At 53.9% G+C, this 15,772-nt stretch overlaps 1 protein-coding gene across 8 annotated transcripts; it reads right to left on the minus strand.

Moving 5' to 3' along the window:
- Positions 1 to 496: 496 nt before the first annotated feature.
- Positions 497 to 12,795, minus strand: TLE6 (TLE family member 6, subcortical maternal complex member). Of its 8 annotated transcripts, none has more exons than XM_086410240.1 (18): positions 12,656 to 12,795; positions 12,002 to 12,086; positions 11,415 to 11,488; positions 10,970 to 11,015; positions 9,190 to 9,231; positions 8,368 to 8,454; positions 4,601 to 4,663; positions 4,216 to 4,510; positions 4,081 to 4,103; positions 3,741 to 3,801; positions 3,557 to 3,660; positions 3,429 to 3,466; positions 2,826 to 3,078; positions 2,486 to 2,736; positions 1,922 to 2,063; positions 1,362 to 1,512; positions 846 to 922; positions 497 to 674 (listed from the first exon to the last, which is right to left on the minus strand). In XM_086410240.1, the coding sequence occupies exons 2-18, from the start codon at positions 12,002 to 12,004 to the stop codon at positions 570 to 572; spliced, it is 1,815 nt and encodes a 604-aa protein (XP_086266366.1). In that variant the 5' UTR covers positions 12,005 to 12,086; positions 12,656 to 12,795; the 3' UTR covers positions 497 to 569. The 8 variants fall into 8 exon arrangements, with proteins under 8 accessions (XP_086266366.1, XP_086266367.1, XP_086266374.1 ...); XM_086410241.1 differs by lacking the exon at positions 12,656 to 12,795 and adding an exon at positions 12,273 to 12,412; XM_086410248.1 differs by lacking the exon at positions 10,970 to 11,015.
- Between the last annotated feature and the right edge of the window lie 2,977 nt (positions 12,796 to 15,772).

Below are 15,772 nucleotides of genomic sequence, written 5' to 3' on the forward strand. Positions count from 1 at the left end.
GGGTATCTTGGGAAGGACTGAGGAGCCACTCCCGGGCTGTGCAGGCAGGGCTGGGAGCATCTCTCCATGAGATCACAAGAGCTCAGTGGAGCAGGAAGAAGGGCTCCAGAGACTTCCCTGGCAGTCCACAGGTTAAGACTCCACTTTTCCACTGCAGGGGGCATGGGTTCCATGCCTGGTTGGGGAACTAAGATCCCTCATGCTACACGTGCTAAGCCGCTTCAGTCTTTTTGCAATCCCATGTACTGTAGCCTGCCAGGCTCCTCTGTCCATGGAATCCTCCAGGCAAAAATACTGGAGGGGGTTGCCATTTCCTCCACACACTCAGGGAAAAAAATAAGGCAGGGGGCTCCATGTCCAGTTCTCTTGACGGCAAGGGTCAGTGGCTCTGACCTGACTCTCAGGAGAGGTGGACTCAAATGTAGAGACCTGGGCTGGACAAAGTCCCTTCAAACCTCCATGAGGTGCCAGGGGACAGGACACAGCACTGGACCAGTGCTTTTTCCAATTGCTTTATTACACATGACAAAGATCGCTCATCGTGCAAGCCCGCCCACCCCGGCGAGCCCTCAGTATGTGAGCTGGTACACTGAGGCGTGGTCCCTGCACCCTGTGACGATCAGGTGGTTGCTGGAGGACACGTCACAGCACATGACAGAGGATCTCTCGGGCACCTGGGAGGGTTGGGGGGCAGAGCGAGGGACTCGCCCATTCTTGTTCTTAACATCTGCCCGTCCATTCAAACGTGGTCCCTTTTGGTGGGGGGCCTCTGCATTTGGACCCCCAGACCTGGCCCCTCAGCACCCAGGACACGCATGCGCCACCCTCCTGCCCTACCCTTGTACCTGGAGCGCCAGGGTCCCCGCGGGCATGCTGAAGATGCTGACCAGGTTGTCTGTCCCCACACTCACCCACCACTGGCCTGGGAAGAGGCAGAGGGGGGCCCAGTCACAGAGAAAGCTGGCAGCTGAGGACTGGACCCCTCACACCTCCCAGAGTGAGCCCCTGCAGATAGCATCTCTCAGGGGAGTTCCTGCTGATGAAGGGCATGGTCAGGGGGGTTGGTCAGGAGGGGTCAGAAAGGGCTGAGAAGGAGACTTTCCTGGTGGTCCAGGGGGTAACACTCCATGCTCCCAATGCAGGGGCCCCAGGTTTGATCCCTGGTCAGGGAACTAGATCCCACATGCTGCAGCTAAAGATCTTTTATGCCGCAACTAAGACCCAGTGCAGTCAAATACATAAATATTAAAAAAAGAGAAGAAAGGGCTGGGTGGAGTGGGTCTGAGTGAGGCAGCGCCCTGTGGGAGGCTGAGGACCACTGGGGCCCACGGGGGACTCCCCGGTCCTTCCTGGCCACTCACCCACAGGGGAGAACTTGAGTTCAAGGATGGTGCCGTCCTTACACCCCACCATGCGCTTCTGGCCCCCGAGGCTGGGCTGCAGCCACTGCTGGCCATTGGCCGTGCCCACCAGCACCCAGTCCTCATGGGGGCTGGGGGACAGGCTCATTATCTGGGGAGAAGACAGCAAGGAAAACATTGGTCAGGTCCTAGCCAGGTCAAGAGGTGGCAGGAGCCCAGGAACCCACCCTGGGGGCCTGACCACCTGCCCGCTTCCTGGCTGGGAGGCACCAACAAGCAACTTCACATTTCCGGCCTAGGTTGGGTCATCTACAATATGAGTGTGGTCCTCTCTACCTTACCAGATTATCACAGAGACTCAGAATATGATCCCTTGATACAGAGTACAAAAGCATCCAATGTTATCTGGGCAATGGAGGGGGATGTAGCTAAGCAACCCTCTCTTCACAGCATCACGGAGACTTGAGGTACCACTCCCCCTGCCCTTCCCCCAGCATCAACCTCCTTCAGTCCCAGGCCCAGCTGCTACTGACCAAGCAGGACCCATCCCAGCTGCACACCTGAGATTCAAACTGGTATTCTTGGGGCTCCCCAGTGGCCCTCAGATCCCAGCACCGCAGGCAGGCATCCAGACCCCCCGTCCAGACGTGCTGGTCTTTAACAGCAATGCTCTTGGCACCGTTCGGATGTCCAGGCAGGTCCCTGGCCCAGGAGAGGCATAGGGTGGGAGGTCAGAGCTCAGACTTTAAGCTCTGCACCCCCGGGGACACCCAATCACACTCCCCAGGGGTGAGTCTAAGCCCCAGGGGACCATGCCTGGGGATATCTGTGCTCCTAGCATTGAGTGGGTGAGGGCTGGGATGCTGCTCAGCACCCCACAGGGCCTGGCACAGCTCCCCAACTGGGAATTATGTTGCCCAATCACATCGGGGTGACAGATGGGGAAACGAAGGCAGACAAGAAGTCCCACAATAGGGCTTCAAACAAATAGCCCAGCCATGACATGAACCCAGGTCTTCAACTCTCCAACGTAAGAGTTCCCAAAGGAGAGGGGCTTTGGCCTTGAAACTGCTGGGTTCCTGCTCAGGGGCCGAGACAGGAAGAGGCTCTCCCCTGGGCCATACCTGACCACACTCCAGTCCCGCAGGTCCCAGATCCTGACGCTGCCATTGGTGAAGCCAGCAAAAGCCAGGCTGTCCTCGGGGCTGGCAGCCAGGGCCTGGCAGGTAAGGCCCGCGCAGGGCAGTTCGGCTCTCACGCGCAGGGAAGGCGCCGTCAGGTCCCACAGGCTCACACCAGCCAGGTTGTGGCCGCCCGTGAGCAGGGTTGTGCTGTTTGAGAACAGCAGGCAGGTGCGCAGGTAGGCCCCTGGTGTCTGGGGTGGGCAGAGTCTGAGGTGAGCTTCCTCCCCTGCAGGGGGCAGGGCACTCCCAGTTCCCACAAGCCCCGCCCCAGAGCCCTCACCTCTACTCTCAAGAAGCTCTCTGGAAACCTGGCCTTCATCACCTGGCCCACCAGGCTCCACACCTTGACGCCACCCCTGCTGCAGGTGAAGGCGTGCCGGGTGAAGCTGCTGATAGCCGTGGCCAGCACGGGCTCCCCATGTTCTAGTCTCCGCATCTTCTCCACTCTGTGTGGAACCGCCAGCTTCCTGGACTGCCAAAGCAAGGCATCAGGCCTATTCCATGTGTTTTCAAAGTCCTCGAGGTCCCAGCATCTTGAGAGAGAAGGCCTCAGAATCAGCAGCCTGCCTGAGAGCTTCTCTGCCTGGAGTAGGGCACCCAGCAAACCCCAAAAGGGCTTCCTTCCTCTTCAGGTTTATGGATTCTCTCAAGCCTCATTCCTCCAGCACACTCTACATCCCCCAAGGTCCTACACACATTCCTCCAGGTATTCTCTGTCTCCTGTAATGGAACACTGCTCCCCTCTGCCCTGAATGCTTTGTCCTATCCCAAACTCCTATTCATCCTTCAAGATCCTAAGCATTTTGCCCCTTCCTCCAGAAAGTCTTCTCATCCCTACATCTGGGCTTCGCTAGCCTCAGACCACAGGTTGGGACATACTTACATGGGCTTCAGAAATTGATAGGTCTTCCTGGCAAGCTCCTGTGGGTGGATGAGGTCACACCTGAGCCACATCCTCCTCCTGTCTTGACCACCTCCCCCCTAGCTTTTGTGTGGAGTGCAAGGTCTTACCTGGGCCATGTGGGAGAGCATCTCCTGTCCTACAGCACCCAGGCTTGGGCTTCCCTCTCGGGAGCCCTCAGAGGAGCTGGGAGAGGGCGTGGGTGGGAGGAAAACTGGGCAGAGACAAGACTGAATCAGTGGCAAGCATGCCCCCTCCCTCCCAGGGCGGACTGCCCTTCTCCCCCTGGATTACCCAGAGTGTCCTTGGGAAGCATTTTCACTCCCAAGTATCGTGGTCCTGGCTCCTGGCTCTCCTGCCCATGGGAATTGGGGAAATCAGTTCAGACCAAAGATGTGCCGGGGTTAGTCTGAGAAGCGGAACACGGTGGGAGGGTCCAGGCAGTGTAGACAAGATGCTCTAGCTGCCAGAAGTCCCATCCTTCCATTGAGGCCGAGCTGCAGGTATTCTCTGAGGGTCTCCAAGGGGTAAGGGGGTGGGCAGGCCAATCCCACACGCACCCAGAGGTCCCTACCAGGGAGCCCAGTCAAGACAAAGCCCTCTCCTCTGGGTACTGAGGATTCCAGTTACTTACATGGCCTGGCACCTGGTCTGTCACTAGGATGACAGGAAGGGATAAGGGAGAGAAGGCAGGGCAAGCAAGTTCAACAGATGCTGCCTCTCCATGTGGCCTGAGCCCCCCTGTCCCCTCACCCCCAGGGAGGCTTACTCCTGTGTCTTGGGTGCTCTCCCTGGTCCTGGGTCCCAGCAAAAATCTCCCAGAGCTGCTCCGTCAGAATATCCTGTGAAAACTGGGGCTCCAAGTCCCAGCACGGCTGCGTGTCTCGCTGGCGGACTGTGTCACTGTTCACTCTGGGGGATCGCTGGAACCAGTCAGATGACCTCATGACCAGGACGTCTTCGAAGTCTAGATCCTGGAGACTGGAGGTCTGTGGGGGCGTGGCCCCTGGGTGCTGGGGGTCCTGGCTGGGTTGCTCACTGAGGGAGGGCTGGCTCCCCTGGTTCTGGAAGCGCAGGGTCGTGGGTGAGGGACACAAGGATGCACCCTTTGCCCCAAGCCCATCCCCACCCTCCTGGAGGACCCAGGAACCTACCTCTCCGAGCTGGAAGCCTAGGGATTGGCTGCAGGTCTCCATCATCTGTAGGAAGTTTTCTGCCTGGAGGGGAGAAGGTCATCCCATTAAAGCTTCATTAAAGGACAGCCCTGGGGGACCTCCCTGGTGGTCCAGTGGCTAAGAGTCCACACTCCCAATGCAAGGGGCCTGGGTTCGATCCCTGGTCAGGGAACTAGATCCCACGTGCTCCAACTAAGTTCAAATGCTGCAGTTCAAGATCCAGCATGCTGCAACCAGTCAACCCTTTAAAGGAAATCAACCTGAATATTAATTGGAAGGACTGATGCTAAAGATGAAGCTCCAATAGTTTGGCCACCTGATGTGAAGAACCGACTCATTGGAAAAGACCCTGATGCTGGGAAAGATTGAAGGCAGGAAGAGAAGGGAACGACAGAGGATGAGATGGTTGGATGGCATCACCATCTCAATGGATGTGAGTTTGAACAAACTCCAGGAGACAGTGAAGGACAGGGAAGCCTGGTGTGCTGCAGTCCATGGGGTCGCAAAGAGTCAGACACGACTGAGCGACTGAACACCAACAACAAATGCTGCAACCAAGACTGAAAATCCCGTGTGCTGCAACTAGGACCCAGTGCAGTCAAACAAATAATTTAAAAAGAAAAAAAACCCTTAAGGACAAACCCGTTTCAACAAGCCAGTTTCCTCGTGGACAATATGGGGTACACCACCTCCCTTGAACGTTTTTGGGTGGATTTGTGGTCACCCAGCAAAAAGCAAGCTCTTGGTACCCAGAAGGCAGCCATGACCGCAGGTGACAAAAATCGAGCCCTAACAACCAGTCACCACTCTAAGATGGTCAAGTCATCAAACTCACATTTTCTTGGGCCCAAATGCCACTGCCACTTAAAATGGCTTCAAGAAGCAAAGCCCTGTTACCCAGGTCCCCCCGTGTGGGGACTGACATTTGAATTTGCTGAAATGTTGCAAAGATCCTAAGAAATCAATGGTTTCCTCTTCAGGAGCAGGGCTGGCAACAGGGCAGCCAGGGAACCTGACTGGTCACTTATTTTACATTTAAAGTGGAGCCAAGGCTTCTCTGGGGCTTCCCTGGTGGCTCAGAGGTTAAAGCGTCTGCCTGCAATGCAGGAGACCTGGGTTCGATCCCTGGGTTGGGAAGACGCCCTGGAGAAGGAAATGGCAACCCACTCCAGTATTCTTGCCTGGAGAATCCAATGGACGGAAGAGCCTGGTGGGCTACAGTCCATGGGGTCATAAAAAGTCGGGTATGACTGAGTGACTTAACTTTCTTTCTTTAAAGCTTCTCTGATGGTCCAGTGGCTGACTCTGTGCTCCCAATGCAGGGGGCCTGGGTTCAATCCCTGGTCAGGGAACTAGATCCCACATGCCACAAGTAAGACCTCAGTACAGCCAAATAAATACTAAAAAAAAAAAAAAGTCAAGCAATGTGACTGCTACCGATTCCAGGTTTAAGTCAATAGTTTCTGTGGTCACGGAAGGCTCCCTAAATTTTCTTTCTCCCTCCCAGAAGGTTGCCCATCTGTTCCTTTAGGACAGGCTCCCTCCTATGGTGCATTCTACTGCTTTTCTCCGCAAAGCTTTTCTGGCCCAAGTACTAGAATCGATTTTAACCTCTCCATTTTAACCTCTCCTTCCTTTGCACAGACAGGCTGCAGGTGGCTATTTAAATATAAAGTTCAGTATAATTAGGAATGCGGGCACTTCCCTGGTGGCCCAGCGGTTACAGGTTCTATCCCTAGTCAGGGAACAAAGAGTGCACATGCAGTAGGACGTGGTCAAAAAAATAAAATAAAATGCAACCCTGAGGCCCACCGGCCACATCCAAAGGCTCAAGAACCAAGGACAGGGATCTTCCTGGTGGACCAGTGGCTAAGACTCCAAGTTCTCAGTGCAAGGGGTCTGGGTTTGATCCCTGGTCAGGGGAACTAGATCCCACATGCCTCAACTAAGACTTGGTACAGTCAAATAAATAAAAAGAACCAAGGGCAGCAGCTCCTACAATGTTCCTGGCCTCCAGCCGAGGACACAAACCATCCAAGACAGGAAGCACCCCTACAGTACTGCCAGGAATTCGCTGTGGAGACCCACCTTCTCGGGCTGATAAAAGGCTCTGTGAGAATGTGCGTATATGCAGCTATATTTAGTCCAGGAAGACTAAATATAGTGATATTAACAATGTTCTAGACCTGCCTGCTAAGGTTGAGTCCTTGACATGTGGACGGTGCCACTTGATTGCCAACTAAAATGTAAATAGCCACACATGTCCCATGTCTACTGCAGAGGAGGACACGGGTTTGGTCTTTGGCCTGTGGCTTTGGAGGCAGTGCCCATGGGCTTTACCAATGCACATGCCTCTTCTCCGTGGTGGATACCAAGATACTGTTTGGCCCAGGGTGAATTCCGAAATCCTGGGGAAATGTTCTGATTCACAGAAAGAAATAACTGCTAAGGAATGTGGCGTGGGTGCTGACCATGGCTCTTAGTTCTGTTGAATGGGCACCACTGAGGTTCCCATTCTGCAGATGAGAAAACGAGGCTCAGAGCCTCAAAGTCAATTTCCCAAAGTCAGGATATGCGGTGGCTGGGCTGTGTTTACCTGTCCCCACTCTCAGCCTAGTCTCATTTCCTGCCTGTCACTGGGGCGGACAGGATCGGGGAGGGAGAGGCTGGGGTGAGGACCCCCTCCCCGAGCCCTCGTAGCTCCAGGCGGCTGCTTCCTAGGGCAGCCAGAGATGGATTCCCCAGCTGGGCCTCCCAGCAGCACAAGGCCCAGGGGAGCCTTCCCCAATTCGCCCTGGCTCGTTAATGCGCAATTTACTGGCACTTTAATGCACTCAGCATGAAAAGTGCTGCTCCCTCCTGCCTGCGAGCTGGCCCTCCCTGGGGAGAGCTGTGTGCAGGCGGGCTGGGGAGCACGGGCCCTGCTGCTGCTGCTCGGGATTTTAAATGCACATCGGGGGAAGCTGGTAGAGGAGGGACTGAAAACAGGAGAGGGGGTGGTGGTCTGTGCAGAACCAGGAGTAAGCATTACCTGGGGCTCTCTGTGGGGGGAGAGGTGCTTGGTGGAGACCCTCTGGGATCCTCCTCAGACCCTTCGATGCTCAGCACCTGCTATGAATTTCCTCCTCCAAACACATCCCCACTCTGCCTGTTACTCACCACCAAACCTTCCCAGTGATCAGCCTCCCACACCTGGATAGTCCTAACTGGACCCCAACTCCTGTGCCTCCTCCCCGCAGCAGGCACCAGAGGGTGCTGGTGAGCATCTGAGTCAGGGCCCGCCCCCTCCTCTGCCCACAGCCCTCTAGGGCTCCCACCTTCCCCAGAGCAAAAACCCAAGTCCTCCTGCAGCCCACAAGGCCCTGCACGACCTGCCCCATCCCCTCCCTCCCTCCTCTCCTTCCTCTTCCCCCCCCCACCCCCCCGGCTCACTCTGCTCCAGCCACAGGGCCCTCCTGGTTGTTCCCCCAACACGCGAGGGCCAGGCACAGTCCTGCCGCAGGGCCTTTGCACAGGCTGTGCCTCTGCCAGGGCTACTCCTCATTCAGATACCTATCCTCCTGCCTCCTCTGATCTCCTTCAAGAATTTGCTCAAATGCCAGAGTCGTCCCTGACCACCCTGAATTGTAACCTACTGCCACCTTGGTACCCCCCTCCCTCCACATCCCCTTGGGGCTGCTTAATTCCACCTCCCACCATGCCCAGTCCTCACCATCTGACACTTCTGTTTACCAAGTTCCTCTCACCCCGAGGGCAGCGGTTTGTCTGTGTTCTCTTTTGCTATTTCCCTGGCGCCTACAACCGTACTTGGCAAGGAGGTGATGGATAAATATCTGTTGAATGAATAACCGTGTTCTGCTTGCTTCCTGGCCCCTCCTCCTCCACCCCGCTCTACTCTGGATCTGTCTTTCCCTGTTCCCTGAGCTTCTCACCCCAGGCTCTGCTAAGTCGCAGACATGGCCCTGGCCCTCCGCCAGTCACATGTGGCACAGGCGGAAAAGTCCTGCCAGTGCCCAGGAGAAAGGAGCCAGGTGGCGGGAGGACAGGCGGGGTGGAAGCTGTGCTTCAGCTTGGGCAAGGCGCCCCATGTGGGAGGAGGGGAGGCCTGGTGCAGGCCTGCTCTCCCCTGCCAGTGTGAGCCAGGCCGTTGAGAACCTCAGATACATGGAGACTGCATTCGGCTGTGCCTGGCACATAACGGCCCCTTCCTAGCAGAAGTAACTGACCTGTGAAGTGCTGACAGGCCCCTGGCCTTCTCCAGCCCCATGGGGATTGGGAGCAGGCTCAAAAAGAGAGGCACAGGATCAGAGATGCACTCCTGAGATGTGGGGCTACCTCATATCCTGGGGTTCCACTTCAGGCCTCACCCCCTCTATCTGCAGCCCTCCCACCTCCCAGGGGGCAGGGGGAAGCCCAAGTCTTCCCCTGCAGCCTGCTGGGGCCTGCACCACCTGCCCTGTCCCTCCACCACCTGCCCTGTCCCTCCCTGCCCTCCTCTCTCCCCCTTTCTCCTGCCATGCAAGGAGGGCAGCCCTCCCTCGACACCCAAGCTCCCGTCACTCATTCACCTGCTTGAGATGCTCCTGGATCCCCTGCTGGATTTTCAGGACCTGCAAAGACACCAGCAGTCACATGAGGCAGTCGACGGACATGAGCAAGAGCGCAAGACTTAGTGTTGTGCGGCCCTCTCCCCAGCTGTGTGACCCGGGACAAGTTGTGATACGTCTCTGGTCTCTGCTCTCATCAAGTGGGATACGGCCAACCATACTCAGAGTGGGAGGTAATTAGGGAGACCCCTGGCTGTTATGCTTTCAAACTGTGGTTCTGAAGAAGACTCTTGAGAGTCCCTTGTACTGCAAGGAGATCAAACCAATCAATACCAAAGGAAATCAACCCTGAATATTCATTGGAAGGACTGATGCCGAAACTGAAGCTACAATACTTTGGCCACCTCATGCGAAGAGCCAACTCATTGGAAAAGATTCTGGCACCAGGAAAGATTGAGGGCAGGAGAAGTGGGCAACAGAGGATGAGATGGATGGCATCACCACTTAGTGGACATGAGTTTGAGCAGGTTCCAGAGATAGTGGAGGACAGGGAAGCCTGGCATGCTGCAGTCCATGGTGTCACAAAGAGTCAGACACGACTGAGTGACTGAGCAACGACTGTCATTCTAGATATGAAGAGGAGGCCAAAGGGGGCTGTGACCTGCCCTGTCCCCTCCCTGCCGTCTCCGCCTCCCTCTTTCCCCCTCACTCACTGCTCCAGCCACACGGGCCTCCTCACTGTTCCTCCAACACCAAGCACAGTCTTTCCCCAGGGCCTCTGCGTATGCTATGCTTGCTGACTGAAACAACCTTCCCTGTTCTCTCTAGGGTGACAGAAACTCCTTATCTTTGATGTTTCGCTGAGCATGTCACTTCCTCCAAAAAGCCCTTCCTGACTACCTGAGTTCAAAACCCTGACTCATTTTCACCCCTTCACCTTCTATTTTCTTTTAAGCACTTACATTTTTGTGACATCTTGCTTCTCTAGTTACATATTTGTCTCCCTCCTCCCCCTAGAGCTGCTTTGTCCAATGAGGGTGCCACCAGTCAAATAAGGCTCTTTAAATCAATAAAAATTCAGCTCCTTACAGGAGCACAGTAGCCACGTGGGGCTGGTGGGTGCCATACCGGACCCTGTTGATAGAGAACATTCCTAACATCGTGGAAAGTTCCAGAAGACAGCACACACTGCAATACAAACTGCTGAAGGGCAGGGACTCTAGTCATATGCTATATACTCCTAACTGACCAACTGTGGCCTGAAGAGACATCTCCTTAATTTAAATATGGAATTGCCTGTTTTCACAGCAAGGTTTTTATTAAGAAAAACTCACATGGGCTTCCCTGGTGGTTCAGTGGTAAGGAATCCACCTGCCAGTGCAGGAGACATGGGTTCAGTTCCTGGCCAGGGAAGATCCCACATGCCTCAGAGCATCTGAGCCCAGGTGCCACAGCTCTGAGCCTGTGCTCTAGAGCATGAAACCCACAACTACTGAGTCCTGTGCTCTGCAATGAGAAGCTCTCAACCCTAACTAGAGCGCAGCCCCCAATCGCCACAACTAAAGAAAGCCTGAGAGCAGCAACAAAGACCCAGCATAGCCAAAAAAATAAAAATAAAAGTGTCTATGACTGAATTCCATTTAAAAGAAGAAAAACACATGAAGCTGGGGCTCAGTGGATTCTTTGCATTGCCTAAAGCAAGCAAAGTAGAGGCAGTGTCCCCTAACCCGGATTATGAGACTAAACACAACAGCCTTTCCAGGTGGCTCCAGACGGGCTGACAGGTGGGGGCGGGGCTCACCAAGCCGTAAGCGAGGTCCACCTGCGTCGCCAAGTGAGTGGGGAACCTGCCGGGGAAGACAGACCTGCTGGAAGTGGAGGCCTCAAGACCCTTCCCCAGAATGTGCCCTGCCCTCAGTCCCCCAGCAGGGCAGTTCCATTAAGGGAGCTAGTCCCTTCCACATGCCACACTGAAGGTAGCATCAAGACGAACATGATTTTAATGCAGTATTTTATAAAATATAATTGAATGTGAGCAAATTCACACTGAACCACACACAGTCAAAAACTGAAATGAAAGCCAGGATTGGTATTACTGGTTTTCCTTTTCTTCTGCTTCACCCTCCCACATGATTGCTGCCCACACTGGTCCTGCATTTTGGGCCATGGAGACAAAGCTGGGGTTCTTTCCCTCTATGGGACTTCCGGCCACAGCGGTGCCTCTAGCCCCCGGGGATTGTCCTCACCTGGGGAAATGCTGCTTGAGCCGATCCAGGGCTTCCTGATAGTTCCGGGCTGGAAGGTTGGCCTCAGGATGCGCCTGGAGAAGTCAAAGTGGGGGATGAATAAAACCCACAGACTGCCAGCATACTTGCTGTCAGGTCATCAGCCCCAAAGAGGGCATGGTGGGACCTCCTGAGACCTGAAAGTCATTTGCTCTCTCTCTGTTATTACTTAAGTGCCCACACAGTATCTTCCATCTTGATTCTTGGCCTAAAGTTGAAAATATTTACTTTCTGGCCTGTTATAGAAGCTTGCCGGCCCCTGGCCTAAACTGTTAGAAGTGGTTTTCTCTAGGAAGTAATGGGGTTGAGGGGAGGAAAGGGGAAGGGACTTGTAAAATATTAACTGAATAGATGATGTAGCCAGGTGTTTATCACCTGGGTGATAAAATGTTTAATTTTAAAACGAAAGTGCCTTAAAGTATGATGACTTAGTATCCCCAGCTTAAAGGCCTGACTAGCCAGCCCATGTCTCTCCCTTAGAAGCAGGAGAGAGAGACTTGAGCTGAGCTGCTGGCTCCTCGCCCCTCCCCTCAGGGGTTATGCCTTACCATGTTTTGAGGGTGCCCGTGGGGGCTGAGATGACCCCAAGAGGTCACTCTTCAGGCTTCAGTAACAAGGACTTTAGCCAGGACTCTAAAATTAACAAGGAGATGACAGATCTTGAGCGCAGAAGGCTGATCAGGAACAGAGACACAACTAGCCCCACCCCACCCTTGGCCCACCTTGATCTTCCCTCTAGAACTGAGTCCTGGGCCTCCAATCCCCTCCCTAACTGCCAGCACCCCACTGCATTCTCTACATCCGATGTTCTTCATTCACCTCTCTCTGGGGCTTCCAGCTGTGCTGATTCCTGGTGGGGAGCCCCTGGGGCTTCACTCTATGAGGTGGGGCGCAGGGTATGGTGCCAAACATATACACTTCCTTCTAGGAGCAGTCAGGGCTTGAGGAACCCCAGAGAAAGATATCAAAGCTCCAATTTAGTTTTGAAACAATTTCCTAAAGCACCGGAGAACATGATTTGGAAAGGGGTTTTGAAGGATGAATAAGAGTTGGCTAGGTGAATGAGAAATTTCTCAGAAAGAAAGAGACCTAATCAGTTCTGCGGCACTGAACTCCTTTACTTCTGCCCCTCAGCACCCTTCCAACCTTTTCCCCAGCCCAGGGACCCTGGGGTCTGCCAAGAGATCCAAAGGCCTACCCACCTCTTTTAGGATGGTGGCCCAGAAGGAAGCCGCCAGGGTCAGCCAAGTTCAGGCGGACAGGAAGCACCCCCTTCCCCGGAGGCCAATTGACCCATCGGGCCCCGCCCCGCCCCCGCCCCTGCCCACCCCGGCCCCGCCCCGCCCCGCCGCCCCTTGCACCACGAAGCCGGTCAATGAACTAGCAGCAGCTGCACGTGGGATCGGGCTCCGCAGGCGGCCGCCGGCGGCGCTGACCAATCGTAAGGGCGCCTACCCACGTGTGCCGCGACTCCTATCTCTTATTGGTCGGCTCTCCCCAGCCGCGGGACGGGCTGTCAATCAGCGGGCCCAGCGCCTGCGCTTAACCCTTGCGGTCCCGAGGCGGGGAAGGGCAGCATGCAGAGTTGTAAGCAACTTGGGGTTCCGGCAGAGATGAGGATATTTAGTTAAGGCAAGGGGTTTGGGGTCACAAGGTGCAGCTTGAGGAGAGACTGGGAGGTGTGTATTCTTGTTTTCTGAGAAGCCTCGTCAATTTTTCGTCCTGCCCTGGAGCGGCTCCTGGCTGAGGGTGGGGCGGGGAATGGAAGCACTCTCACTCCGATCCTTAGATATGGACTAAGCACCTTCTCCTCAGTATTAAATAACGTGCAGTGCAAAAGAAGCTTCGGTCCCCTTTCTTGGGGAAAATTCAAAGACTCCCTTTTATCCAGCCTCCTAGGAGGCAAGCCTGGGGCTGTGCATTTTATCAGCGAATTTTCCCAGCAACCCTCCAAGCCCGGGGATTGAGGCTCTGAGAAATCTGAGAACCAAAGGCAGGAACTGCGAAGGCCTTGGAACTGGTACACTTTTCCAGGTTCAAGGCCAAGAGGGGAAGCCTAGTTCTACTCTAAGCTTGGGGGTGACCTCAGAGATAAGGGTGGGGTGTGTGTGGAGAAGTTCAGGAGTCCTGTTTTTGGTGTGAAATGGCCTGCTTGAGATGGGAAGTGGCCAGTGCAGAGTGTGGGAGTGAGAGGTCAAGTTTGTACCCTCCCCAGAACCTTCGCCCTGGCTGTTCCCTCCTGGGCTGTTCCCCCGCTTGGATACTTCACCTTCAACTCTAGCTCAGAGGTCACCAGTTCAGGAAGGCATCCATCCCCCGGACACAGTTCTTATTTTTCTCCAAATCTGGTTTATATTGAAGCTAATCTTGTAATCTCCGTAGCCCTAAACCCTGCTGTGTTCAAAACTCACACAATGCTGATTCTCCTATGTGTCTGCACCTGGCCACAGGCACTAGGGTGGGGAAGGAGGGACCAGGGGAGTGGTGGTGAAGCGGGGTGGGGGTAGGCAGGTTTGGGATTCACACAAACCAGAGAAATCTTCCCCACCAAAGTCCGAGCTTTGTCGTGGAGATGGGGTGGATGTGGAAGGGAAACGGGTGACTGAGGATTCGGATCCTAGGACGCGTAGCCCCCAGAGGTTATGAGGTAAACACACAAATCGGGTTCTGTGGCTTTTTTGTGGAGGACAAAGTGAGAGCTACCATGTATAAGCCTCAAATACAGGTTTTTGCCCACCATCCCTTCACTGGCCCATAATTGAAGTGTATTTTATTTATGGTCCAGCCTGCTAATTGCCTCCCTCTGCGTGCTCCACTCCTCTCCATGGTTGTAGAGGGTCAGCCGGACACACCAGTTTATTATCCGGGGCTGTCTTGTCTCCCACAATATCCACTGGCTACCTGTGGTTATTTAAATGAATTAAAATGAAATAAAATTTCAAACTCGGTTCCTCTGGGGCCAGGGGCTGAATCGATGTCAACCGCTCAGTAGCCGCACCTGGCTGGGGACGACTGGCTGCTCTGCAGATCTATAACATTCCCACCATCTCAGAAAGTTCCACTGGTTAGTGCAGGTCTGAGATTCTCTTTCATTTTGATTTTGTATTGGAGTATAGAAAATCTCCAGTACTCGGGCTTGCCAGGTGGCGCTAGTGCTTAGGAACCTGCCTGCCAATTCAGAAGGCATGAGTTCGATCCCTGGGTGGGGAAGATCCTCTGGAGAAGGAAATGGCAACACACTCCAGTATTCTTACTTGGCAAATCCTACACACACAGGAGCCTCGTGGGCTACAGTCCATGGGGTTGCAAAGAGTTGGACATGACTAAATGACTAGGCACATAATTGATTTACAGTGTTGTGTTCAGTTCAGTTGCTCAGTTGTGTCCGACTCTTTGCGACCCCATGGACTGCAGCACACCAGGCTTCCCTGTCCATCACCAACTCCCAGAGCTTACTCAAACCCATGTCCATTGAGTTGGTTATGCCATCCAACCATCTCATCCTCTGTTGTCCCCTTCTCCTCCAGCCTTCAATCTATCCCAGCATCAGGGTCTTTTCCAATGAGTCAGTTCTTTGCATCAGGTGGCCAAAGTATTGGAGCTTCAGCTTCAGCATCAATCCTTCCAATGAATAGTCAGGATTGATTGCCTTTAGGATTGACTGGTTTGATCTCCTTGAGGTCCAGGGGACTCTCAAGAGTCTTCTCCAACACCACAGTTCAAAAGCATCAATTCTTCAGCACTCAGCTTTCTTCATGATACAACTCTCACATCCATACATGACTACTGGGAAAACCATAGCTTTGACTAGATGGACCTTTGTTGGCAAAATAATGTCTCTGTTTTTTAATATACTGTCTAGGTTGGCCAAAGTTTTTCTTCCAAGGAGCAAGTGTCTTTTAATTTCATGGCTGCAGTCACCATCTGCAGTGATTTGGGAGCCCAAGAAAATAAAATCGGTCACTGTTTCCATTGTTTCCCCATCTATGTGCCATGAAGTGATGGGACCGGATGCCATGATCTTAGTTTTCTGAATGTTGAGTTTTAAGCCAGCTTTTTCACTCTCCTCTTTCACTTTCATCAAGAGGCTCTTTAGTTCCTTACTAAACATTTAATTTACTAAATGTTGTGTTAGTTTTATAGATCTGAAATTCTTAAAAAAACAAAAGAGAAATTCCTGGGCGCTCTCTGGTGGTCCATTGGTTAAGACTCCGCACGCCCGATGCAGAGGGCCGGAGTCTGATCCCTGGTCAGGGAACTAGATCCCACATGCTGCAACTAAGAGATTGCATGCCATACTAAAAAATCCCAAGCGCTAC

Source organism: Bos grunniens, chromosome 7 (assembly GCF_055505025.1).
Source record: "Bos grunniens cultivar Pamir isolate PY7600 chromosome 7, Bosgru_T2T1.0, whole genome shotgun sequence".
Classification (NCBI taxonomy): domain Eukaryota; kingdom Metazoa; phylum Chordata; class Mammalia; order Artiodactyla; family Bovidae; genus Bos; species Bos grunniens.

Excerpts from the sequence above, each read along its gene's own strand:
- TLE6 (XM_086410240.1), bottom strand. Across the intron at positions 2,064-2,485 it reads CGGGACTGGAGTGTGGTCAG|GGACCTGCCTGGACATCCGA; the intron begins GTATGGCCCAGG and ends CTCCTGGGCCAG. Across the intron at positions 1,513-1,921 it reads AATACCAGTTTGAATCTCAG|ATAATGAGCCTGTCCCCCAG; the intron begins GTGTGCAGCTGG and ends TCTTCTCCCCAG.